This window comes from Schistocerca nitens, chromosome 5 (assembly GCF_023898315.1).
Source record: "Schistocerca nitens isolate TAMUIC-IGC-003100 chromosome 5, iqSchNite1.1, whole genome shotgun sequence".
Lineage (NCBI taxonomy): Eukaryota > Metazoa > Arthropoda > Insecta > Orthoptera > Acrididae > Schistocerca > Schistocerca nitens.
In genome coordinates this window covers 400,637,944-400,664,127 of record NC_064618.1, presented here as the reverse complement: position 1 = coordinate 400,664,127, position 26,184 = coordinate 400,637,944, and the positions used below count along the sequence as shown (strand labels likewise).

Genomic DNA, 26,184 nt, shown 5'->3' with positions numbered 1-26,184 from the left:
TGTAATCATAATTTCTCCCAAATTGTTCTTGTTTACAAATCATGTTTCACAGACATTGCCTTTTCTGTTTGGTTTAGTAACATACTTTTGTACATGGACTGATGTCACTGAAGATTTGAGTAAACATTTTGCACTCTGTTTTGTACTATGTTTGATATCCTGCTGCTAAAACAATCAAATTTAGTATTTCACATCAACTTGTCCCTGCTCATGTGTTTGGATATTCGTGAAGGGAAAAAACCACATTTGAATACACAATAAAGCAGAGCATACAGAAATGACACTTTTGCTTATTACTCACATTTCATCACCTGGCAGATTAAGTGTTATGCTTCCTTGTGCTTCATTTCCATATTTCATGTAGCCAAATAATCCAATTACAATAAAGAGAAATATGATGATAACCATAGCTCTGTTAAGCACACCCAGCGGACCAACAAAACTTCCTGGTGATTTCATGCTATTTTCCAATGGGAGAAGCTGAAATAGTTTTTTAAAATGTTTAAACAAATTAATATCTCAGAAGATTATATTTATATCCTAGTTTCATTAAGTTTATATTGTTGTACGAGTTTTTTGCTGCATTCAGTAGACAAATGTAATGTATACTTTTTGTATACTGAATCAGGCTGTCTACTGATAAGGAACAATGATCTCATATTCAGATGATGTACATTCCCATATTTAATCATTTTGGATTAGGTTCTCAATTTCTGGAAAATCATTCATTGTTCATTCTTCTTAATCATTCTGCTTGTAATGTAAGTCATGGAGAAAAGAATTCTCTTTGCTGATGACAGCAATTTTATAGTCACAGAGGAAAAAAGAGAACAGTTTGCAGAAAAGCAAATGGAACCCTCAAAGAAGTTTACAGTTGGTCAATAAGCAACAAAGTGACATTGAGTGTAAAGAAAACTAATACAATGGATTTTAATTTGAGGAGGGAAAATGACAGCTAAATTAAATATAGATAGCACCACTATAGACTATGTAACAAATGCAAAATTTCTGGAAATGTCTGTTGATTTGCATCTGAAATGGTGTAGGCACATGAAGATACTTTCAAACAAAATGTCATCAGCATGTTGTGACCCTAGTCCTGACATCATTGTATAACAATCAGTGTCTTTTAGTTATATGCTATGTACATGTATGCTCAGTTCTTAGTTATGGCATTCTTTTCTGGGGAACAACTGCACAAAATAGGAACACAATTTTCAAACTGCAGAAAAGTCCCATAAGAATAATAACCAAAAATAGTAATCAAGCTCTTTGCGAAGGTCTTTCAAAACACTGGGAGTTTAACTCTACCCTGTGGATATATTTACCAATTAGTTGTACACATCAGGATTAACATTGAGAATTGCTGCAAAAACAGCTCGTCCATGACCATGAAACAAAATCTGGGCTGAACTTACATTTACCAAGAAAGAATAAACATAAAGCTCAGAATAGGGTTTTCTACCAAGAAGTAAATCTGTACAATAAATTGCAAAAGAATATTAAAGAAATTGTTAAAACAAATTCACTGAAAATGGCAGTTAAAAACTACACATTAAGCAATACATTCTATACATTAAAGGATTGTTTGGATGATTTAAATAACTTTCTTGCAAAACATTATTGTACACTAGAGATAAACCGAGTGAGGCAGCACTGTTTTGAACAGTATGCCCCTGTATTCAGGAGAGTGGATGCTCCAGTCTTCATCTAGCCATCATGATTTAGGTTTTATGTGGTTTCCTTAAATTACTTCAGGCGAATGCTGGTATGGTTCCTACTATAAGGCCATGGTTGACTACTAGTCCCATCGTTGTCGTACTAGACCTGTAAGTATGTAGATGTCTGTATATGTGAATTACTTTTTTTTTTCTTTAATTCTAATACTAAGAGATTGCCAGTATCCTTGTAAAAGAGGTCTATGGATGAATAAAACTACTACTACTGCTGCTACTACTACTACTAATACTACTAGTATCTTATTAGAACCCTTTAATTCTTATTCAGAATAAGTATTTTGATTTAGTGTTTCTACACTTAGTTTACACACTCTCAGTCTAGGAGATACTAAAAGAATGTTATATGAGCAGGCAGAATTACTGGAGTTTATACTGTAGTTATCAACATGCATTTAAAACAAGGAACATACCTTCCATAACATTATCATCAAAATGATTCCGACATGTTGAGGTAATGTACCATCCACATTATGATGATTGTAATGGTGGCATGTACATATGAAAGTATAGCTTATGACTTTCCCTTCAAGATACTATCTTGTCACTCTTAAGTTGGCCACAGGGTTTTGTACTCTCTTAAAATACCTACTATTTCCTGTGTTGAAAAGAATGGACAGAAGCATGTTCCACATAACAAGGAAATACACGAAAACAAATAAATTTATCAGAGAACAGAATTAAGTTTAAGAAATAATTATGAGTGCAGTAAAAATGAAATGGAGGTGGGCATGACATGTAGCCAGGTGAGTAGATGGCAGATGTCAAGGGCGTTCTATACTGACTTCCATGAAAAGACTGAAACAACCTGATTGAAGGTGGACTAATGTCATTAGAAAACATATGTTATTAACTAGGATGCATGTAAGTAAAGACACATATACAGGCAAGTTCAGAGGTAACCTTTATCCAGTAACTGATGTTAACTGATTAATAATGAATAATATTTCTGCTGTAACAGTTTATTTATGCAAGTATGACCTTTTTTTTTAGAAATATGTTAATTCTTTTCACTTGCTCATCGTGGCAACACATATGAAAATTTTTGAATGCAAGTAAAGTTGTGGACTTAATTATATTTCAGCATAGTTTTTCTTGCAATGAATATTTTAGTTCCATACTCAATCTACAGGCAGACATATAAAGAACATAAGTATGAGGCTTTCCTAAAATTTTAATGGGTACTCACAAACATTAGTTCATGTTTGCAGTATTGTTGTTTTATGTAAGTGTATACCTTTTTCACATTGTTTAAACAATTTTAATCACCACCACATATTTTGAAATGGCATGTTCTTGACTTACAGCATGAAACAACTGTGTATCTCTTGTCAGTTCACTATGGGAGGCTTGTTCTCTCTTATTTCTGTTACTGTAATCAATTAAGCACTGTGCTACTATTGAAGGGGTTGGGAGGGGGGGAGGGAAGAGAGAGACAGAGAGAGAGAAGGAGAGAGAGAGAGGGGGGGGGGAGGGAGGGAGACAGGGAGACTAAAGAAGGTTGATGGCTCAGTACAATTTCCTTCATATTTCTGCCTCTCCATGTGGTAATGATAGTGAATCTGTGCAAGCACGGAGTCTTTGGCCCCTTTCACATGGAAGGTTGTGCATCTGGATACAGTGAGCAACTTTCTGCAGCCAGTTGGCACAAAGATTCCTGCTCACTGCAGCTAAGATGTCACATGACATCTGAACTGCCACTTGTTCGCATGTTGTAGAACTTAGCACTTGCAAAATATTTTTATAGAATAAATAGCTGTGGTTGTTGTAAGTATTGATATTATGAAGAAAACAAAAATACAAAACAGAAATGATTGGTGCTATCCAATAACAAGTTCTCATTGAAGTTTAAGATGTTCCCATCACCATCCCAAGAGTTTTCTAGTGGACATTTAGAAATAATTCAGTTGCCATTGTATTTTAGTGATATCCTCTATACAGTACTCAAACTTTTCTTACAACTGGTGAACACCAACATGAGAAAACTTAAGCATGAAAGAAAGTGTCACTGCAAATATGTGGTGAGATAATGGAAAAGGGGAAAAGATTAGTGTGTTTGTTGGCAGAAGGTGGTGCACAGTGAGGGTGAGACGATGTGAACTGGGAGAAGGTGAAACTGTTGGCTGAAGACTGTCGAGTTAGTAGGTTATTGTAGGCTGGGTCCAGAATAATTTCAGGAGCAGAGAACATGTTGTAAGGCTGAAGCTCAGTCTTCAATTCAGAAAAGCTGGTGGTTGCAGGAAGGATCCATATGGCCTGGGTTGTGACTCGCCCACTGAAATCAAATGTACTATGTTGAGCTGCATGTAATGCAACATGGTGGTTGACTTGGCTCTTGGCCATACTTTGCCAGTGATCATTCATACTGGTGGAAGCTAGTTGGTGGTCATAACAACATAAAAAGCTGTGCAATGATGGCAGCAGAACTCGTATATGACATGACTGCTTTCACAGGTGACGGGGGTAGTGTAAGCCTGTGACAGGACTGGAATAAGATGTGCTGGGTACATGGATTGGGCAAGTCTTGCTCCTGGGTCTTCCACATGGATATGTCCTCTGTGGCAAGGGGGTTGGGACTGGAATTGGTACAGGGATAGACTAGGATGTTGTGGAGGTTGGATGGGTAATGGAACACCACTACAGGGCATGATGGTAGATGAAGCCCTGATGAAGGATGTTCAGTTGTTCCACTCTGGGGTGTTACAAGGTGACAAAAGGGCGCTCCTTTGTAGCTCATTCTTGGGGGTGGTGGAATGATTGGGTGTATGTGGGGATATGGTAAGGGAATTCTGTTTGTTGACAAGATGTAGGGGATAGTGCCTGTCTGTGAAGTCCGTTGTGAATACCTCAGACTACTGGGCAATGAGATTTTTGTCACTACAGATATGTCATCACCAGTTACACAGGCTGTATGGGAGGAACGTTTTAGCATGGGAGGGATGACAGCTGTTGATATGCAGGTACTGTTGGTGGTTGATGTGTTTGACATTGACAAAGGTGTGCCTGGAGCGAATAGGAAGAGGCCAATGTCCAAGGAGGTGTCACACCAGGTTAAAGAATACCAAGTGAAGCATATGGGAGAAAAAGTGTTGAGGTTGTGAAGGAACATCTTGGTCCAGAGTCCAGATCATGAAGATATCATCAATGAACCTGAACCAGACCAGAGGCTTGGTGTTTTGGGGTGCTAGGTAGTTTCCTCTAGATGGCCTATATAAAACAGGTTAACACAGGAGGGTTCTATGCAGGTGCTCATAGCTAAGCCATGGATTTGTTACTGTACTTTCCCTCAGAGGAGACGGACTCATGTTGGGATTAAATTAGTAAAGTATATGAGGAACGAAGTAGCCTGAAGGACATTGTGGGAGATAGTGTTCAATAGCAGCAAGGCCATGGACGTGAGTGATTTGAGTGTACAGGGAAGTGGTGGCAACCTTGATGTGAAGAGATTGAAGATTTAAAGGGATGGTGATGGTGGAGAGCCAATGAAGGAAGTGGTTAGTATCTTTGGTGTGAGAGGTTTAATTTTGGGCAGTTGGTCAGAGGTTTTGGTCAGTGAGGGTGAAATTATTTCAGTGGGGGAACATACCTGATTATACATATTTCTACATATTTGTGTGTATTTTTAAGTGCCTGTACATGTTTTTGTGTGTCTTTTTCTGTTATCCAGTTCCCCTAAGTACCATGTAATGCCATAATTTGGCAATTTCCTATTTCCCCAATACTATACCACCACAATGGACCCCTGCCCCATATTTCTACAAAAGTTCAAAGAAGTATCGCTTTACCTGGCTGAAACCCAGTCCTACATCCTGTTCTGTAAGTGCTGCCTAAACACAGAATCCTCACCTGCTGCAATGGCCTTACCATAAAAATTCCTTTCTGTGGATCCCACCTTTCTTTTCAAAATAACCTTCACCTTATGAGTTGTTGCCAGTCCCTGTCCCTCACAAACCTGGCATCCTTTTACCATGGGGTGGGGGTCATGCCAGTGGTTTATAAAATACATTTATACATTTTACATAAAGGGTGGTCCATCTGAAGTTTCGGATGAGATTACCTCGATAACTATACATTGGGTAAAAATAGTGGGTAAGCTCAAAGGGGGACATCAAATGATACTACATGTGACCCCAACCCCCGCCTCCTTGGGTGGGGTGGGGGGGCAACTTTTAAATCTTAAATGGAAACTCCCATTTTTTATTGCAGATTCGGATTCTCCATAAAAAAGTAATGAAGTTTTGTCTGAAACATTTTTTTAAACCATTGACAGATGGTGCTGAAATCGAGAAACATTAATATTGGGGAAGAACTCTGATTTATTTAGAATGATCTGAGAAGGATGCATCAAATTGATACAAAATGTGCACCAATTCTTTCAATACGCCAAATTAAGCTATTTTTTTTTTACAAAATTTAACCTACCCGCCACAGTTTTTGATGGCGGGAGGCGGAATGGTATTAAAATCTTGTTAGGGAACTCTTCATAATTGCGTTACTCACCCGACTGTGGCACTACCATGGCCAAACTGCGAACTATGGCTCAGTATAAAGGTCAGTGCAATGTGATCACATGTCACTTCACTTTCAGATTGTGAACCGTAAACATCAACTGATGAAAGTAAATCATTCTTTAGCGAAACATGGCTCACTATCGTCCTACAGAGATTATTGACATGATGTTAATTTTAAAGTGAATGCCATAACAAGTACGCTGCAGCTGCACAATTGTATGCGGATCACTTCCCAAACAGATGAAATCCAAGCGAAAACATTATTCGAAACTGCACTCGATGAGCTCGAAATGGATACATGCACCGTCCACCTCGTCATCGCGAATACTATGAAAATGATGCTTGTACCCTTACCGTTCTTGCCTGTGTTCAACTGGATCCTGAAATGAGTAGTCGTGCGATTCAGAGACAAACTGGAATACCGAAATCAACTGTTTTGAAGATTTTGAAGGCCCATAAATATCATGCGTATCATATCACACTGACACAAGCCTTAACGCCAAAAGATATGCAAATACACATGTATTTCTGCCAATGGGCCTTGGAAATGATAAGAGGTGACAATGATTTTTTTAGATATGTTTTGTTCACCGATGAAGCCACATTCAAAAACATTGGCGAATTCAATCGTCATGATTCTCATTATTGGTCCCCTGTCAATTCACACTAGCACAGACCTTTTGACAATCAACACAAATGGTCATTAATGGTATGGTGTGAAATTTTAAATGGTTACTTGAAAGGGCCGTATTTTTTTTTTTTTTACTGAAATGTTACTGGGGAATCTTATTTACAGCTTCTCCATGATGATTTGTTGGAGCTAATGGAAGATGTTGATTTAGAAACTAGGAAACGAATGTGGTTCCAACTGGTTGGAGCAGCTCCCCATTATGCTAAAAATGTGTGGAACGTTTTAAATTTACGGTACCCTAGTCAGCGGATAGGGCGCGGCGGACCAATTCAGTGGCCTCCACATTCACCAGACCTAACATCTCCTGATTTTTTCTTATGGTGTTATTTAAAAAATATTGTTTATGACAGACAGCCCACAACCTGAGCCGATATGGAGCAATGCATTTGAAGAGCGTGTGCAGCCATACCACAGGATGATCTGCTCAAAATTGTGGACAACTTTTGCAGACGATTGACTTTATGCATTGAAACAAATGAGGATGATTTTGAACAATTTCTTCATGGCTAATTTCATTAAGTAAGCAACCCAAATTGTGAGAGGCAAGGGGACTCACACCAATGAAACACCCCAACATGTGAGAGGCAAGGGGACTCTCACTAAGAAGCACTCAATGGGAACATCATTCTACTATGTCCATGTTGTCGTTCTTGGGTAATGCTAAAAGTAGGATACTGTACATATTGTACAAAAATATCTTAATTTGGCGTAACAAAAGAATTGGTGCACATTTTTTATTGATTTGATGCATCTTTCTCAGATAATTCTAAATAAATTAGAGTTCTTCCCCAATTTTACTTTTTTCTCGATTTCAGCGCCATCTGTCAATCTGTCAATGGTTTTAAAAAATGTTTCAGACAAAACTTGATTAGTTTTTTTTATGGAGAAACCGAATCTGCAATAAAAAATGGGTGTTTCCATTTAATATTTAAAAGTTGCCTCCTGCCCCACCCAAGGGGGTGGGGGTGAGGGGGGGGGGGGAGGCTGGAGGTCACGTGTAGCATCATTTGATGTCCCCCTTTGAGCTGACAAACTTGCCTTACCCACTATTTTTATCTGATGTATAGTTTTTGAGATAATCTCATCCAGAACTTCAGATGGACCACCCTGTATATTTATATATTACGTGGAAAATACAGTACACACTTTTCTTGTTTATAATGCTTGTTACTTACCTACATGTAATCTGTGATTATGTTCTTGATGTGTCTTAAAAGCAGATTACAGATAAAGCTTATTTACAAAAATGTACTGCAGTGTATACCTGTCATTTTAATTTAACAGAGTTTAGTTGAATAGACCAGGTGAATGAGACTCCTCCTGAGATTTGAGAGTTTGCCAGTCAGTTTGTCAAAGGTGCCATGGGGCTGAGACTTGACCCAACTTGCTGCAAATTTTTCTATATCAAAGCAATGTAGTGGAGATCCATTTCTTGAAATGGAAAATCATTCTTAAAATGTCAGTATTTGTGAATGATTTCTCTGATCAGTCAATGTTAGATTCATTGCATTAAATCTGAATTTACATTCAGCCATAGGTATAGGTATAATTTTGAGTTATTTTGCCTGTTCCTTCACATTCTTTATACATTCAAACATCTTTAACTACTGATGCACATGTGCTTTCACTTATTCTTCTTACACAAAGCTGAACTGACATGTCACCATAAAATATATTTTGATATTTGTCTGAAGACCATGGGTTTGAATTTAATATCGCTGCATCTGAAAAGAAATCCATGTCTTTAAAGTGGCTCTTTAAATTGTCTACAAAAGACTGAAAAAATTTCTTCTGAAAGTTTTTATATTCATCCCAAGATGTTTCTTTAATTACAGATTGTTTGTATGTCTACTTTTCCTCAAACTCTTGTCCTATCATCCTAATGCACAGCAAGACAGTTTTTCCCTGTTTCAAGAGTTCTTACAGCCATGTCAATTTCTTGTTTTTTTTTTTTTTTTTTTTTTTTTTTTTTTTTTTTTTTTTTTTTTTTTTTTTTTTTTTGAGGACTGAAGAATTTCTGTTTTGCATAAAGAATGATAATACTTGCAGAACTTCCAGGGCCTAATAAAGCATAACTAATTACATTATTAGCAACCAATTTTTGAGATGTTTTAGCGACCATTCAGATTTTGATATGTCATGAATTGAATGGGAACCATCATGACACAGTTTGTCAGAAAGATGGATAAGAGAACTGTGACACTCTGGAACAACACAAACAGCATAAGTGATGAAGGAACCAAATATATGTAAAAAAACATTGCCTACTTGTAATAGAGGAGAGGGTAATTCTTGTGAAACACCCTCTGAGTTTTGGGACTTTGAGAAGACACAGATTATAAGGAAACTAAAAAAGTCTATATATGGTACACATCTGCCACATCATTCATCATGTCATTGACAGCTAGTTACATTTTGTGGTTCATACAACACACAACAAGTAAGTCCTTATGTAAGTAATTATGCAGTAGAGTGGTTATGCCTTCATAAGGTGCAAACACTGTTGATGCACAATCTGTTGTGATACCTAGAAGATGGTCTTTTTAGTACATCATATTTAATTTTTACCTTTCAAGAAGTGCTAACAGTGTACTGGAAATACTTTCTCCTGCCCAACTGCCTAATTCAGAAACATTAAAAAATAGTTGCAAGCAATACCCCAAAGGACAAATGTATGTATATTATTAAACAGATTTTATTGGAAACTGTTGTACTTTTGTCCATCATAATATGAAAGTTTGTAACTGATACTAAAAGGCAGTGAGCAAGATTCTTTTTCATTTATTCTGTAAACATAATGATATTTTGGCATTCATGGTCTGAATGAAGCATATTACCAACTGTTTGTACTTCTCAGGTGTCCAACAGGGTGGAGTCGTCTTTGTAACACAATATTTCGACAGTGTACCATGACATCATCTTCAGGTATGATACCTGTAGAATGAGTGTCTTTGCTATAAGTTGCCTTCTTTATACTGGGATCTCCCCACCCCCCACCCACCCTCCTCTCCCACCACCCCTACTTGATCACACGATGAGTCAAGTAGAGTGATGGGGGGATGGACATCACTGGACGCTGGGCATTAACCCCAGTCCCTCAGTAGTTCTGTTGTCTCTGTCAGGGTTGGAAATGACTGTCGGCAAATATTGTGATTTTAGTTCGCTGAACACTGGGTCATATCCTTTGCTTAGGGTGTAACCACTGTGTGTGTTGAACACCCCATCATCGGCCACTCAAATTTTGAAAGCCTCCTTGAGAATTCAGTCCTAGAATGACAAGGTCTGTCTTAATACATGTTTCTTCGCATGTTGTTGAGTCCCCTGCAGTCAAGCAGGACACACTGAACTTATGCATCTAGCAAACTCTGGGGTTGCAGAACATTAAATGGCTACAGGGGACTCAATGAAGTATGAAGAATTGGTAGTGTTGAGACAGATCTCATCATTCTGTGACTCTGTTGTGTGGGAGGCTATTGAAATTTGAATAGCCAATGGGCTGATCAACAGAGAGAACAACTCCAGGCAAAGCAAGGCATGGAACCCAACACTCAGCCAACTAAAATAACAAAATCGCCAGAGAGCCATTTCCTCATGTAACTGGGGCTACAGAAGCACTGAGGGACTAGGGTTCATGACAAACCTTCCATGATGAACACCCCAACCACTCCAACTGATGTGTCATGCACCTGGGTTGTGGAGGGAAGGAGCATGCAGGGATCACAGTATGAAGGAGGCAGGATGCAGCAAATATACTCATTTTGTAGGTATCACCTAAAGATAATGGCAAAGTACTGTGGTGATAATGGATCAGAGGTCATTACAAAATAAAACTATCATTTGAAACCGTACCTCCTTGAATCTCTACTGAGCTGTAGCTGCCCGTGTTCAGTGACGCAGACTGACAATACTCCTATCTGTCTCCCTTAAATTTACTGCACCCACAAATTTTAAGTTAACTGAAACCAACAGTCATCTACTTTCATTCAATCTGGCTGAACGTTACATTCACACATGCTAGTAAATACCCAAAAAACTATAACATAAATGATCACCCATTAGCTGAAATTACCGCTGATAAAATATTCTTCTACACAAAGTGAACAACTTGTGAAATGTTTCTTCTTACTAATGCAATGCTGGTTAATACTTAGCTCACAAAATCAATTGGCAAAGCATGATGATTCATACAAGGTTAAATGCAGAACAACAAAACATGCTAATGTACGTAAACACTTACAGACTACATAAACAAAGAAATATTGGTAATTAAAAGCAAATGAAAAGAAACTAAAACTGTTTAACGTTTATCTCATTAGTATTTATTTACTTTTATTTTATGGCCTTCATTGGACCACTCTAATCAGTTATAAAAAGGTTTATGCAGGCTTTTGTTATTCAATAATACAGTGCAGTTCAATAATAAATCAATAAGAAAGTTCTATAGTACAGTGGACATACAAGGATTATTTCAATTTATTATTATATGGAGGTTGTTTTTCTCTTCTCTCTGACAATACTCCATTCTTTCAGGTTTTTTCTTTCTTTCTTTATCTGAGATCACTCTGTTTTGTTGCCCTTTTACTGATCTTTGTTAGTAGCCCAGTTTGAGTATCTTGCAGTAGTCTGGTTTTCTCTGTTTTGCTTATTGGTCACCTACCTCAATTTGGAATTCTCTTATATCTTCCTTCAATCCTGTGATTCCACAATTTTTCTACTGTCCTCTTACTAGTGTTCTCATTTGATGTCCAAAGAGTGAGAAATATTTCTTCCTGATTGTATTGTTCTATTTTCTTGTATACTTTTTCATTTGAAGGTGTTCTCAAATGCACATTTACTTGATATTGTTGATTTATGCATGTCCTAATTTTTTTTTCTATCTTTAGTATTTTTTTCAATTCTGGTGCATTAGTTGTTTTGAAGATGGTCTCAGCTGTGTAAGTTATTTCTGGTAGTGTGACTGTTTTATAATATTTTAGTTTTGCCTTTATTGATAGGCTTTTTTGTTGTATGTGTTTTTGGAAATGTAATTTGCTTTATTCATTTTTTATTCTGTTTTGCTGTGGTGGCTCAAATGGCTCTGAGCACTATGGGACTTAACATCTTAGGTCACCAGTCCACTAGAACTTAGAACTACTTAAACCTAACAAACCTAAGGACATCACACACATCCAAGCCCAAGGCAGGATTCGAACCTGCGACCATGGCGGTCGTGCGGTTCCAGACTGAAGCGCCTAGAACTGCTCAGCTTTGCCGTGGTGGTTTCTCATTTAAATTTTAAGTTACAATTTCATCTAAATATTTAGATTTGATCTACAACTTTGATTTCTTGTTCTACTATTGTAGTTTTCTTCACAAGTGGTGGGTCAGGTAGCATAATCTCTGTTTTCTGAATTGATATTCTACGACCAATTTTCTGTGCCGTTTCTTGTAGTGATTTAACTTGCTGCCCTGAACATTGTTGGCTAGGAGACCAAGATCATCAGCAAATGCCAAGCAGTTCGAACTTATATCATTGTTAGCACTTCCATTACAAAACTGACTGTGTTGGAAATTAATTGGTTTCAAAGTTTTTATGGTTATGAAAATAAATAATAATGAATGGAGCCAACTTTTTAATTACTGTTCTGAATGTTATTGCAAATAAAGTGGAATAGTACTGCAGTATGATTATTTACAATCATGTAAACTGAATGACCAAGAAAATTTACTGTTGTTTCAATTTATAGTGTTTTTGCACCACTGATTAGAACAATGCAGTTTACAGTGCCTTAACCAATATTCCTTCAAAACAGTTTCCACTTATCATATGCTGCTAGTGAGTTGTCGACATCCGCATCATTAGTCCAGGATCCTTGAATGTGTAAGCCAATAATCGATATCTTGCTTACCTCCTCGATCTTGAGCAGCAGCTGTCAGTGTAACAAGTGCATTTGATGTTTGCAGAACCAATCCCAATCTGCATACAACAATGAAAATAAGACATGCTTATTCCCATTAATTCATGATGTAATTTGTGTGGCATTATGTTTGCTACTCACTTTAGTCACAGTTTTCAGGCTTGTGGTTTACCATTGCAGCACAGCACTTTTCACAGTATATCCCTTTGCGTTAAAAAAGTAAATCAAGTCTATCATGCTGTGCATAATTAGTCCATGGTTTAAACTGAATAATTGTTCACACAATTAGTTCAATCACATGGCAATCAGCATACTGTACATTCACAGTTAAAGTTCTTCATCTCAATATACAACATGAAAATGTGTTACCATATTTTCTGTTTCATTCCACAGTCCATGGTTGCACTGAGCAATTTGTGCTATATACAATCGAGAAAAGTATCTTTATGGCATGCACATAGCTTACTGGTCTTTATATCAAAGTTTAACACTTAATGAATCAAAATACAGCTCTGGAAAATGAGCAATGTGACATGTAAGTCACTAATTCTTTAACCATGGCATACACTGATATCCTAAATGTAGCACTGACCAAACACTGACATTTTTTACCAGCCACAAATGCAATGTGTAGCAGTTCTTGCACGGTATGATACTCACTTCCACTTTCTTCTTCTTGCCACCAAACCTTTCTTGGTACCTTCTCTAGTGACCTTTCAACATGATTCTACATCACTCATACATCTTGCTTCACATAACACTTCCAAAAATTCTGACTACATCAGTTTACAGCTTTATACAAAATCACAGTTTCATATTACTCTGTGCATACAAAATGAATTCAAATAATATGTTAACAAATAAGGAAATATACAACATCAGAATAATCAGAAATGGCAAACACATTCATAACAACTACATTATGTCAACAGAAACACAATTATACCAAGAATTAATCTTATAGATTGCATTCTGCAATAACAGTTTCAATATATGATGAAAATAAAGCAGGAAAGATTTAAAAGAAAATATACGAAAACAGAAAATATGGTATATCAGCCTGTAGTGTTATATTCACAGTACAGTGTCAAAATATAGTGTTACAAATGTGACTGAACTCAGCAGTACACCCGAGAACAGTACAAGCAATCAAATTGCTGGGAAAGCTTAAGATAACACATATTAAAAACTGATAAACCATTGAACGTTTGTAATTCGATTACTAAGGGATGTGATTTGCATATTAATTTCTGTTTAGCTATTACATATGCAGATATGAACAACAAAGCAGTTGTGATTACTTTTTCTTGATGTTGCTTTCCCACAACTTTTCACTTTCACTCACAGATTTTTTCTATACTTTGCTTTTCTGTGCTACTGGTGGTGACTATTCCTTGAGGACTCTGTGGCGGCAGCCTCCAAATAATATCAGTCATTGGAAAGGTTGCAGTGTGTAAGAACTGTGAATCAAAAATCAATTAGTTTAATTTTTTTATGCCACCAGCCCATATATGTGAATGATCAGTGTTTTTAGAATGGGTTGACTATCAGACCCTGTAAGTGAATGATCAGTGTTTTTAGAATGAGTCGACTGTTGGACTGTCACTCAACAAAGCATCCCAGAAGTTTAAAGTCAGGCAATGGACACATGTGGATGAGTGGAGGGGGGGGGGGGGTTAGTGGGAGTTGGATGGGGGCAGTGTATTGCGTTAGGACTGCTTAGGGTGGCATCCACGTGAGGTGGGTGAAGTATACCAGTTAGGAGCTCAAGTCAAGGACTGTACTGAAAAAACCACTAATCTTGTGTTTCTGGGGCTTGCCAAAACAATTTGCATAGAGCTGCTGACTCTATGCATGGTGTTTGCCATCAGTTGGTTTCCAAAAAAATTATGCAAATGGATTATGTTAAAGTGAAGTTGATGAAACGGCACATTGTGCAACCTTGTCCGAACTGTTATTTAGTGTTTGGTATGGGAGTGGCAGTATATGAAAGTTTCATAAACTTTGTAACACCCAAAGATCATACAGCTGCAGGAGTAAGTAATGAAGTGTTCAATAAATTTAACCCATAATTTGCCATTGTCCCTTTTTTGGGATGCAAATATTTTACTTATTTCCATATACTGTAAGCATTGAAACTGTTAGCTTTGATTGTTGTACCTGAAGGTTGAACTGACTACTATAATGCTTGCAAATTGAAAAGAAATAACTTTTCTCTAATTAGCTTGTTTTAGGAAAGAAATTAATTTGCTCATTTTCTGTCTTTGCACTTGGATACACTGTATGCCTGATGGTAGTTTCTGTACAACAATGAATTGTGATTTAGTCATCTGAGTGAATTTGTTATGACCATATGAATGTCCATGTAACATTCAGTATATCTGAGATTTCCTGAAGTAAGTGCAATGTCAGTTTATTTTATGTGTCCCAATAATTGGAAAAAGGCATGTTACATTATCACTCCTTTGTAGATGTGCCTATTTTTTCTCATCTTACATACCAGAATTATGATTTACGTTCTTGAGATTTGTTATCTTTATGTTGTATGAAAGCTTCTCCAGGGTAGATAGTAGAATGAAATATTACCTTCCACATTTTACAATTCAGAGTAGATAAAACCAAGCCGTGTGGACTTATGACTGAAGAAGTTCTAGTGATTATTCCACCCAATGTAAATTAAATAACACATGAAGATGATGCCGAAGAAAATGCACTGAGCAATGGCTATGTGCTACAATAAGTTGCAGGTACTTTAGAACTTACAACCAGAAGGGATAAAGCTAATGTTGCCAATTTACCTCCAAAAGCTACTGAAGAAAACCATTAGAACATGAACAGAAAAACACAAAAACCACAAATGTAAGTGGTATAAATGTAACCAACATAGACAAACACTCATGAACCATGTAGGGGCAGTGAAAATTATGTTGCAGAATGTCAAGCAAATAATCCAGTGCCCCAGGTATCCAAGGAATTTTCTCCTGAGGTACTAGTGTAAACTAGTACAGAGCAAAGCAAAATCTATGCTTGCCAACAGAAAAACATCAGTTTTCATCTAGTCAAAGAACAGTTAAAAATCCTTTATAGGCATACTGTTTCTGAGTGAGTATCATAAGCTTCCCTGCCACATTATGTACAGGGAACACACACTTATATACTGGACAAGCAGATGTCACTTTATAGGACAAGGGCAAAATAGAAGAATTGGCAGTCGCCACTGTTCACCAAAATGATTGATATCTGCATAGTAAACACATGGTGTGCTTATGAAATTGCCAACCCAAATGAGAAACTACCACTTTCAGATGTCTTAAACAGAATAGTGATGTACCTTTCAAAGAAAACTGGATGAATACTGAAATGCAGAGGCCCACAAGAAAGGAAACTCATGGTAGGGCAGCTGAGCGAAGATGTATGACTAGGTCTAGGAAATAACTCTATTAAGTATTACAAGTAAAGCACAGAAGAGATGTGGAGTGGGAAAAAAGTTTCGTTTCATACTGATTAGACATTTGATATTATTACAAACAGTGATTTCATTTTTCTTACAGTGTTCTGCATTTACTACTATATTGCATATTGAGAGCTAATATTGTCAATGTCCCAAAAATACAATGGTCTATAATTTTTGTACTAATATAGTGATGTTCTTTAAAACAGCTTTTTCTTTCATTTATCACTCATAGTATCACATTGCTGTCAAAAAAGGAAGAAAAAATAAAGTAATAAAGTTTTGGAAAGTAATGGTTTAATGGCATTGATGGCTCTCCAGAGAAACTAATAGCACAGAGGTATGACGGAGCTTCATTTATGAGTGACAGTTGCATCGGAGGTGCAGGAAAGAGTGAAAAGAGTGAATGAAAAAACAAATTTTATGTTTTATTATGCCTATCAACTCAATCTCATTGTAGAGTGCTATAAAACACACAACAAAGAAATTAGAATGTTATTTAGCCATTTCCAAGGATTCTCTACTTTCTTCTCAAAGTCAGTGAAACAAACAGCCATACTGGATAACGCTGTGAAGAAATATATTCCAAAAAGTGCTGATACAAGATAGGATTTTAAAATGAGATTTGTGAACACCATATTTAAGTATAAAAAAGAAATAACTGAGCACCTTGGAATCATTGAGGACTACAATAGCAATGATTCTTCAACAATCAGGGTAGCATCTCAACTTTTGAAACATCTCAACAATGACCAAGAGTTTCTCTTTTGGGTTGAGTTATTCAATAATGTCCCACAACTCTGTGATGTTTTGTTGAATCAGCTGCAACATAGAGATGCTGACACTATGAAAACTCTTAAGAACATCTCTGATTTCAGGTCAGTGATACAACTAATGAGAACCACTCTTGATTTCTATCAGCATTGGGATAATGGGAATGTAAATCAGGAGATTGTCGGTCCGAAATGTTTCCATTTGGTAGACTCCTGTAGCATTGTTGCAACGGAAGTCTGAGACAATGCAGTGGCTAACATTGTTGAGCGTTTCACATTTAGCAATCACTTTTCAGCAGCTATATTGTTCCACCCCAGTTTGTTTCCGAAATGCAAGCTTTTATTCTCTGACAAAAATTTCAGACTACAGTTAAATTATTTGAGTTAAATTGAAAATGAACTATAGCAGGTGCTGACACTCATATGTAATAGAAATTATTTTCAAACTGCAAATGGAGCTTTAACACTTCTTAAGTGTATCTACAAGAATAGTTTAGAAACTGCTTCCTGGAATCGATATGAAACTTCTATGAATTATTTGTATGCAACCAGTGACAACAGCAGAAATTCAGAGGTCTTTCTTGAAACTGGAGAGGATAAAGGATTTCACTGTAAATGCAATAAAAGAAGTGAGACTGGATGCATTAACTAAGTGCTCTATAGAAAAAATACTGTTGTATGTGCATAATTTTAATGAGTTTGTAACTGACCACTTTGTTACAAAACTATTAATTAAGGTAAGAACATCATTTCCATTTTATTACATAAATTAATGTCTTACCAGCAGAAAATATTAAAAACTATATATTTGCATGTAAGTTTTTATATTTTGATATCAGACCAAAAAAATGTGTTGTATGGAGGTTTAAATTACATCACTTGCTAATAAACAAAATGCTATGTATTCTCTGTTCAAAAAACGTTCTGAAGAGACAAAATGTGACTTGACAGACATGTCACCCCTCTTAGTCTACAGACCACCAGCCACCACTATTTGCAACATATGATTTCTACACATTTCATGTACAATTTGCACTTTGCATGGTCACTGATTTTATTACTTAGTATTTTTGGTATTATTAGCAGAAACACTACCTACAAATGCATCACTGATATGCACATGTTCTATGCTTTCAACTTTAAGTTCCAGAACTTCTGAGTACCTTGTGTATATTACCAAATTGTTTTTCATATAGAGAAAGCCATGGCTTAGTCTTTTGCCAATTTTGGGAACATGATAAAGCGGCACAGATCCACACTATAATTTCAGTCCTACTTTTACCCCCATTCCTACCTCATGACTTTTGAGTTTTCAGTCACTGAAGATTTGCTAGCTACAGTTAACAGCACATTACGATTTTGTTTTTTAGGTTCACCATCTATTTTGACTCTTTTTAGCACCACTTTTAGTGTCTTGACTGTCAATGTCTTCACATATTTCTGCTAAAACACTGCTCTTAAGCAATGACAAAAATTTGCTTTGTTTGAAAGAGATGCCTGCACACACTCAAGTCACTATCAATGCTGCTTGCTTCGCAAGTACTGGGTATTGTAGCTTAGATTAAAGCAACAATGACAGCTTGATGATCATGATTGAATTTAAAAATGCTAAATACATAATACTTTTTCCAAAACTAATAAGTTAACATGTTAACGATAAGGTGCTTTAATGCTTTCTGTGTACAGTTCCACAAATTTTTAAGTTTCACATAACCCGTGAGTGTAAACGTGCCTGGCTGGGGCAGGTAATTTGAAATTGGAAGATGGGATGTTTTAATACAGAGGAGGGGTGGGGGGGGGGAGGGGGGGAGGGGGGGAGGGGGGAGGGGGGGAGGGGGAATTCTCCCCATCTCCTCTGCAAATAGCATACTGAATTTCTGAAATTTAATCTTTTGCTCTCCAGCACCTCTAAGAGCACTGTAGATACCATTTCCATAAGTTATCCATCCTGATAACGTGATGATACCCTACTGCTGCCTTGGGCACCACTATCCAACCTACACTGTTCCTCCTCATCAACCCCTCATAGCACCCAGACCCTGCCATGCTTAGCTTTTCCACTTGCCGCACCCCCAGAACTTCCTACCAACATTCCACAAAGACCATGAGCCAAAATTATGCCATAGCACAGTTGTTAGCCTCTCTGCCAAAATTCTCCAGTCTCACAGAATTTTCAATTATATCCAAAGGCCCCACATTGAATCCTGTACTCAAATTTAACCATATTGGAATTGCCAAAGACTACTCTACTTCTGCCAATCCCTGCAATGGAAACACTTATTTGTCACCAATCCCTCCATCCAAAGCCAACCTAATCCCATCATTTAAAGATGCCTTTCCCAGTTGATACCACCATTGAACTGTGATCCACCCCCCTCCCTCCCAACTACTCCCCTGGTCACCTTCCAGGAATTCCTTACTTACAACTTGGCCTCACCACTCTCTCCAAGCCCTTCCTAAGAACACCAACCTTTCAGCGGTAGAAAGGACAGTCATACAGAGTCACAAAACAGATCCTGACCTAATTTTCCTATGTGTACAAGAAGGTTCCACCACTGTTGTTATGAATCACAGTGATTACCTGGTGGAAGGCCTCTGCCAATTTTCTGATTCCTTCACCAGTAAATTCTGCCTTAGTGATGCCATCCCAGAAGTCCAATCACTGCTTAAAGCCTTAGGTGCTTCCTAGGACCTCTGCCCTGAATCATCTTCCCCTCCTCAAACCTATGACACCAGGCACACCCAATTTTTACATTCTCCTCAAAACCACAACCCCAACAAATCTGGACACCCTGTATTAGCTGGTTATTTACCCCCACTGAAAGAATTTCAGCCCTCATTGACCAAAGCCTCCAAAAAACAGTCCAAAATCAACCCTCCCATGTTTGGTGCAAGGCAGAGAGTACCCTGTACCACTACTACTCATTTCCTTTCCTGTTCCACTTGGAAATAGAGCAAGGGAAAAATTTGGAAATTTGTGGTAACTTCCTATGAGACCAAACTGCTGAGATCATCAGTCTCTAGACTTACACACTACTTAATCTAAATTGAACTAACTTATGCTAAGGACGACACACACACCCATGCTCAAGGGAGGACTCGAACCTCCGTCGGCTGGAGCTGCGCGAACTGTGGCAAGGTGTGTCAGACTGTGTGGCTACTCCACCCAGCAAGAGTGAGAGAAAAATGACTGTCTATATGCTTCTGTATGAGCTCTTATTTATTGTATCTTTGTGGTCTGTAAGTACAATGTAAGTCGGCAGCAGTAGAATTGTTGAGTAGTCAGCTTCACATGCTCATTCTCTAAATTTTCTCAATAGTGTTTCTCAAAAAGCATACCTTCCCTCCAGGGATTCTCATTTAAGTCCCAGAAGCATCTCCTTAACACTTACTTGTTTTTTGTACCTAATGGTAACAAATCTAGCTGTCCGCCTCTGAATTGCTTTGATGTCTTCCTTTAATCCAACCTGGTAGGGATCCCAAACATATCGAGCAGTACTCGAGAACAAGTTGCACCAGCATCCTATATGTGGCCTCCTTTACGGGTGAAACACTCTTTCCTAAAATTATTGCCTCAAGATGACTGGGTGTTTGTGCTGTCCTCATCATTTCATCATTATTCATGAAAGTGGCGAGACTGGACTGAGCAAAGGTTGGGAATTTGTATGGGCGCTGATAACCACGCAGTTGAGCGCTCCACAAACCAAACATCATCATCATCCTAAAATTATCCCAATAAACCAAAGTCCCTACCACTGTTCTCACTTGCTTGTTCCATCTCATATTGCTTAGTAGTGTCATGTCCATATATTTAAACAACTTGACTGTGTCAAGCAGGACACTAGCAATACTGTATCCGAACATTACAGATTCGATCTTCCTAGTCACCCTCATTAACTTACTTTTTTCCATATTTAGCGCTAGCTGTCATTCATCACGCCAACTGGAAACTGGAAACTGACTCTAAGTTGTCTTGTATCTTCCTACAGTCACTCAACTTTGAGACCTTTCCCATACATCATGACATCATTAGCAAACAACCACAGGTAGCTGCCCACCTTGTCAGCCAAATCAGTTATGTATATAGAGAACAACAGCAGTCCCATTACACTTTCCTGGGGCACTCCTTATGATACCCTTGTCTCTGATGAACACTCACCATCTAGTCAGCAAACAGATTTCCTGTGCCATGCCCCAACACACCTTTAATCCTCTCACCACCCCCCAGGAACCAGTTACAAGGAAGTGCCCCTTGTTAATCTAGTACCACCCCAGACTGTAACAACTGAACCACATCATTCACCAGGGCTTCGTCTACCATCATCCCCTGACATCCTACCCAAGAGCCTTCCCATCACTCCTAAAGAGGTGTTCTATTGCTCACCGAACTTCCTAGTCCATCCATATGCCACTCCCAAACCCAACCCCTTGCCATAGGGATAATACACCTGTGAAGACCCGGCCAATACTCCCACCCAGCACTTCTTACTCCAATCCTGTCACAGGTTTATCCTACCCCATCAGAGGCCAAGCCATATATAAGCTCTTCTGCAATCATCACACAGCTTTTTGTATTGGTATGACTCCATCACCTATCATCAGGATGAATGGTCACTGCTGAACTGTGACCAGAGCAAAGTGGACCACCCTGTGGCAAAACACGCAGATGAACATAACATGCTTTATTTCAATGGCTGGTTCACAACCTGGGCCATATGGATCCTTCCTTCCACCACCAGCAAGGGACTGATGACCCTGTAGTTTTTGGTCCCTTTTGTCCCTCAAACCAACCAATCAAACCACCACCAGCTTTTCTCAACTGCATGGATGTGGGTTACATTACTTTACTTTAATACTTGTTCCATAGATCATGAATATGACATTTTGTAATGATGTGAGAAGTGTCAGTTTAACATAAAGTTTATTTACATAATATGGTTAATTGTTTCACAATTGCTATCTCATATCTAAAGATTTATCTATTGAGTAGAAGGAGTTATCATTTAGAAATTCTTTTAACGTTTGTTTTCAAATGCTAGTTGGTTTTTAACACTATTTAGCAAATGACCAAAGACTTTTGTGGCAGCATAATTCTCCCTTTTGGTGCCAAAGTCAGATTTAATGCAGAATAGCGAAGATCATCCTTTCTACTAGTGTTGTAGATATGCACTTTGCTATTATTTTTGAATTCGAACTGGTTATTAATGACAAATTTCATAAGTGAATATATGTATTGTGAAAGTAATATGAATATCCCTAATTCGTTAAACAAATGTCTGCAAGCTGCCAGCTGTTGTTCTGATTACATATTTTTGTGAAATGAATACTTTTTCTCTTAACTGAATGAATTTTATTTGATCCTGTAGAATTACATGGCGCACAATAAACAGACATGAAATATAGGACATGTCAAAATACAAAAATCTTCATTATCACATACTTACTAAGTATTCTATCATCAATGATTATAATTAACAATATTTACAAATTTAATGTGAGCAGTATTCATCAACACTGTAAAATGCCTTTTCTACCAGATAGTCTTTTAGGTTCTTTGAAAACTTGATGTCATGTATGTTGCATGCAGTTATTTAGGCAGACTTCTTCATTATTTGATAGCTGAGTATTGGGGTCCTTTTTCAAGCATTGTCAGTCAGTGGGGTATGCTTCGTATATCATTTTTCCTATGTGTGTTGTGGGTGTGTACACTGTCACTTGTAGTCCACTCTGCACTATCTTTTGTAACATTCCCACGTGGAATGTTTCCCTCTATTATATTGGTATAGTATAGTTTTATATTTGTACAAGGAGGAAAAAGTTAAGATGCCTAGCCTTTGAAGCAGTTTCTGCATGTTTAAGAAGTCTTTTTTCTTAATATGAGACTGACTGCTTGTTTTAATGTTAACACCCTTTTCATTTCTTGAATGTTTGAATTTTCCCACACTGCCACTCCATACTGCAGGTATGGCTCAAAGAGTCCATGGTACACTGTGCACAGAAGCTGTTTGTCTGCATACCGTGCTAATTGCCTCATTACAAATATGATGGAGGTGAGTTTCTTACAGACAGAATTAATATGTTGTTTCCATTTCAGCTTGTTGTCCACAGTAATACCTAAGAATCTAGTAGATTCTACATTTTCTAGTTCTGAACACTGCATATAGTCTTTTTTTGTTTTATAACAAGTCCATTTTCCAGGATCCACTGCGCTGTGGTGTTTGCAGATATATATGCTCTTCTCTCAAGCTGTGCCACAGTTTGGTGATTGTTCGGAATCATCACATCATTTGCATACAATATTTCCTTCTCTTTCTCTTCAACACACATGTCATTAACAAACAGATGAAACAAAAATGGCTCCATTACCAATCCCTGCGGCACTCCACATTTCATGGTTTTGGTTTTGGACTGATATGCATCCCGTATTGATATATATTGCTTCATGCTGCATAGGTACAATTCCATCCACTTCCATGCTTGCCCTCAAATACCAAAGGTCTCTCAGTATTTCATGGTCAATAATGTTCAATGCTTTGGGGAGATCCAGAAACATTGCAGGTACAACTTGTTTTCATCCAAGTACTGTGTAATATATTTTGTCAGACTGGCAACTGCTGATTCCATCGATCTACTCTTTCTGAAACTGTACTGAGATGGTATGAGAATGTTGTATTTGTCCAGACAATCAACTAATCTAGTATACATAAGCATTTCCAGGATTTTTGAGAAACCTGATATCAGTGAAACTGGCCTGTAGTTGTTGCGGTTGTCCTTATCCCCTTTTTTTTGCACACTGGTTCCACTCTGCTTAGCTTCAGTTTTTCTGGAAAAATTACATCTTTGAGAGAGCTGTTTTCTATGTCCAGCAATGGTGAGATTATTGACTCGCTACTTGCTTATTATGTGGTTCGATATTTCATCATCACCAGCTGATTTCTTAGACTTCAGTTTCTGTATACTTTTTCTCAGTTCATCTTCTGTGACTGGTTTCATGAACATGGTTCTGCTTGATTTGTGTGATAACTTAGTAACCTTCTTTTGTGGACTATTTCTTTCCAATTTTAAGTTTTCTACCACATTCATATAGTTATCATTGAGGATGTTAGCTATTTCTCTACCACCTGTAACTACTGCGTTGTTTATTTTCATTGACCTGCAATCTGTTTCTTTGTTTGATCCAGCTTTTTCCTGCCTTTCACCATTAATTGCATTCCAAACTGCCTTTGTCTTGTTTCCTGAGTCTATTATGGTAGCATTATCTGCTCTTGATTTTGTCTCTTATATTATTTTTCTATACTTCTTTTGTAGCATTTTATAATTTTCAGCTTCACCCCTCCATCTCAGGTCCTGCAGCTCCCTTCACAGTTCTGTTATTTCACTGGTAATCCATTTTGTCTGACCCTGCACTTTTTCTTGTCTCTTTATGTTGGGGAATGCTACATTGAAATGGTGTTTAATTGTTGTAATAAATTAATCATATTTTTCATTTACATTCTGCACTTGTAGGACTTCATTCCACATTTCCCTGGTTAATATTGTTCTAAAGACGTTAATATTTTGTTCTCTAATGTTCCTGATTTCTTTGGTTTTTTGTTTTGGTTCAGATATTATGTCTTTACTTCTACAGAAACAGATCAGCTGTCCATGATGATCAGATATTTCTGTTTGGACTAAACAGACTCATAGTTAGACCTATCAATATTAATAATTATGTTGTCAATACCTGTCTGACTTTGAGAAGCTGGTGGAGATATTGTGGCCTCCATACTGTATTGTATTAACAATTCTTCAAAATCTTGCCTTGGTGTTGATTCTTTTCTCATGTCAATATAGAAGTCTCCACGTATAACGATGTTTTTCTTCATATTCATTCTTAGTAAGTTGCTCATTTTTTTCAGAAAGATGCTAATCTTGCCACTTGGTGATGAATTACCCCAAAATATGATGCCACATGAAAGCATTGAATGAAAATAGGTATAGTAGACAAATTTTTAAAGTGTTTTTCACCAAAATTTGCACTAACAATAAAAGCATAAGTAGCTTAACTGAAACATTTCAGCAGATTATCAATGTGTTTCTACCAATTCATTTTCTCGTCAGTGCACAGAAATTTTGAATATTTTGCCATAGCAACACACTTTTGCCAGTGCACAGAAATTTTGAATACTCTGCTGTATGAACAAACTTCTATTCAGAGTTTATATTTATCAATGATGTTATGCAATTTAGAACTGTATATACAGTGTTTCCTCAAAATTTAGTGAGAGTCCATTTGTGGAGGACCACTTAATTTTCTGAAAGACATTATTTACAATTGCCTCAGCTAATTCTTGTTTGTTGAGTATGATTAATATACTTGAATCATCAGCAAAAAGTTTAATTGTTGCAAGCTTTCCCAAAAATTTGAAATTGTTAAATCATTAATTGAATGCACTATTTTGGAAGAATGTTTTGTGTTACTGTATGGAGCTATGTTATATTCTGTAACCAACCTCGCATTATGATCAGAAAGACCATTCTTAACAGGAAAATTTATCCTTACAAATCATTCTCTGCTCTCAAAATTATCCTAGCCTCAACTGACGATAACATACTGACCCCACAGTCTACCTCCAACAGTTTCTGCCCACTCTGTCATATCATCTCCTCCCAGTTCACATCCTGTCACCCTTGCTGTGCACCGCTCTCTACTGACAAACACACTAGTATTTTCCCACTCTTTGCTCCTCTCCTTTTACCATTCCATCCCCCCCCTTTCTCTCCCCACAGCCTCTCAACACTGTGCCTGGCAGCCTTGTCCTGCTGCCATCCAATCCCTCCATGCACTTTGATAGCACTCTTCTCTCCTCCTATCCATAGCCTGCTATACCTCTCCCTTCTCCACTACACCCCAGATTGCTGCTTCCATTCAGCGCAAGAGCTGCATTGCGCTGCAGCAGTCAGAATAATTGTCATGTGTGTGTGAGGTGTGGCTAGTTGTGTGAATGTGAGTGTTTTCTTTTCTTTTCTGAAAAAGACTTCGGACAAAAACTCATTGTGTAAGAGTCCCTTTGTTGTGCCTGTCTGCAGCTCAATGTGTCATCTTTACGGTGAGTAGCAATCTGCCCCTTCAAAGTAATTTCAAG

General features: G+C 37.5%; 1 protein-coding gene across 2 annotated transcripts in view; it reads right to left on the bottom strand.

Moving 5' to 3' along the window:
* LOC126259924 (proton-coupled amino acid transporter-like protein CG1139) overlaps positions 1-26,184 on the bottom strand; it is an 89,830-nt gene that overhangs the window by 9,869 nt on the left and 53,777 nt on the right. For both annotated transcript variants that reach the window (XM_049957015.1, XM_049957016.1), the window contains one exon: positions 302-480. In XM_049957015.1, coding sequence (XP_049812972.1) covers positions 302-480 — 179 coding nt within the window. The remainder of the gene's footprint in view (positions 1-301; positions 481-26,184) is intronic.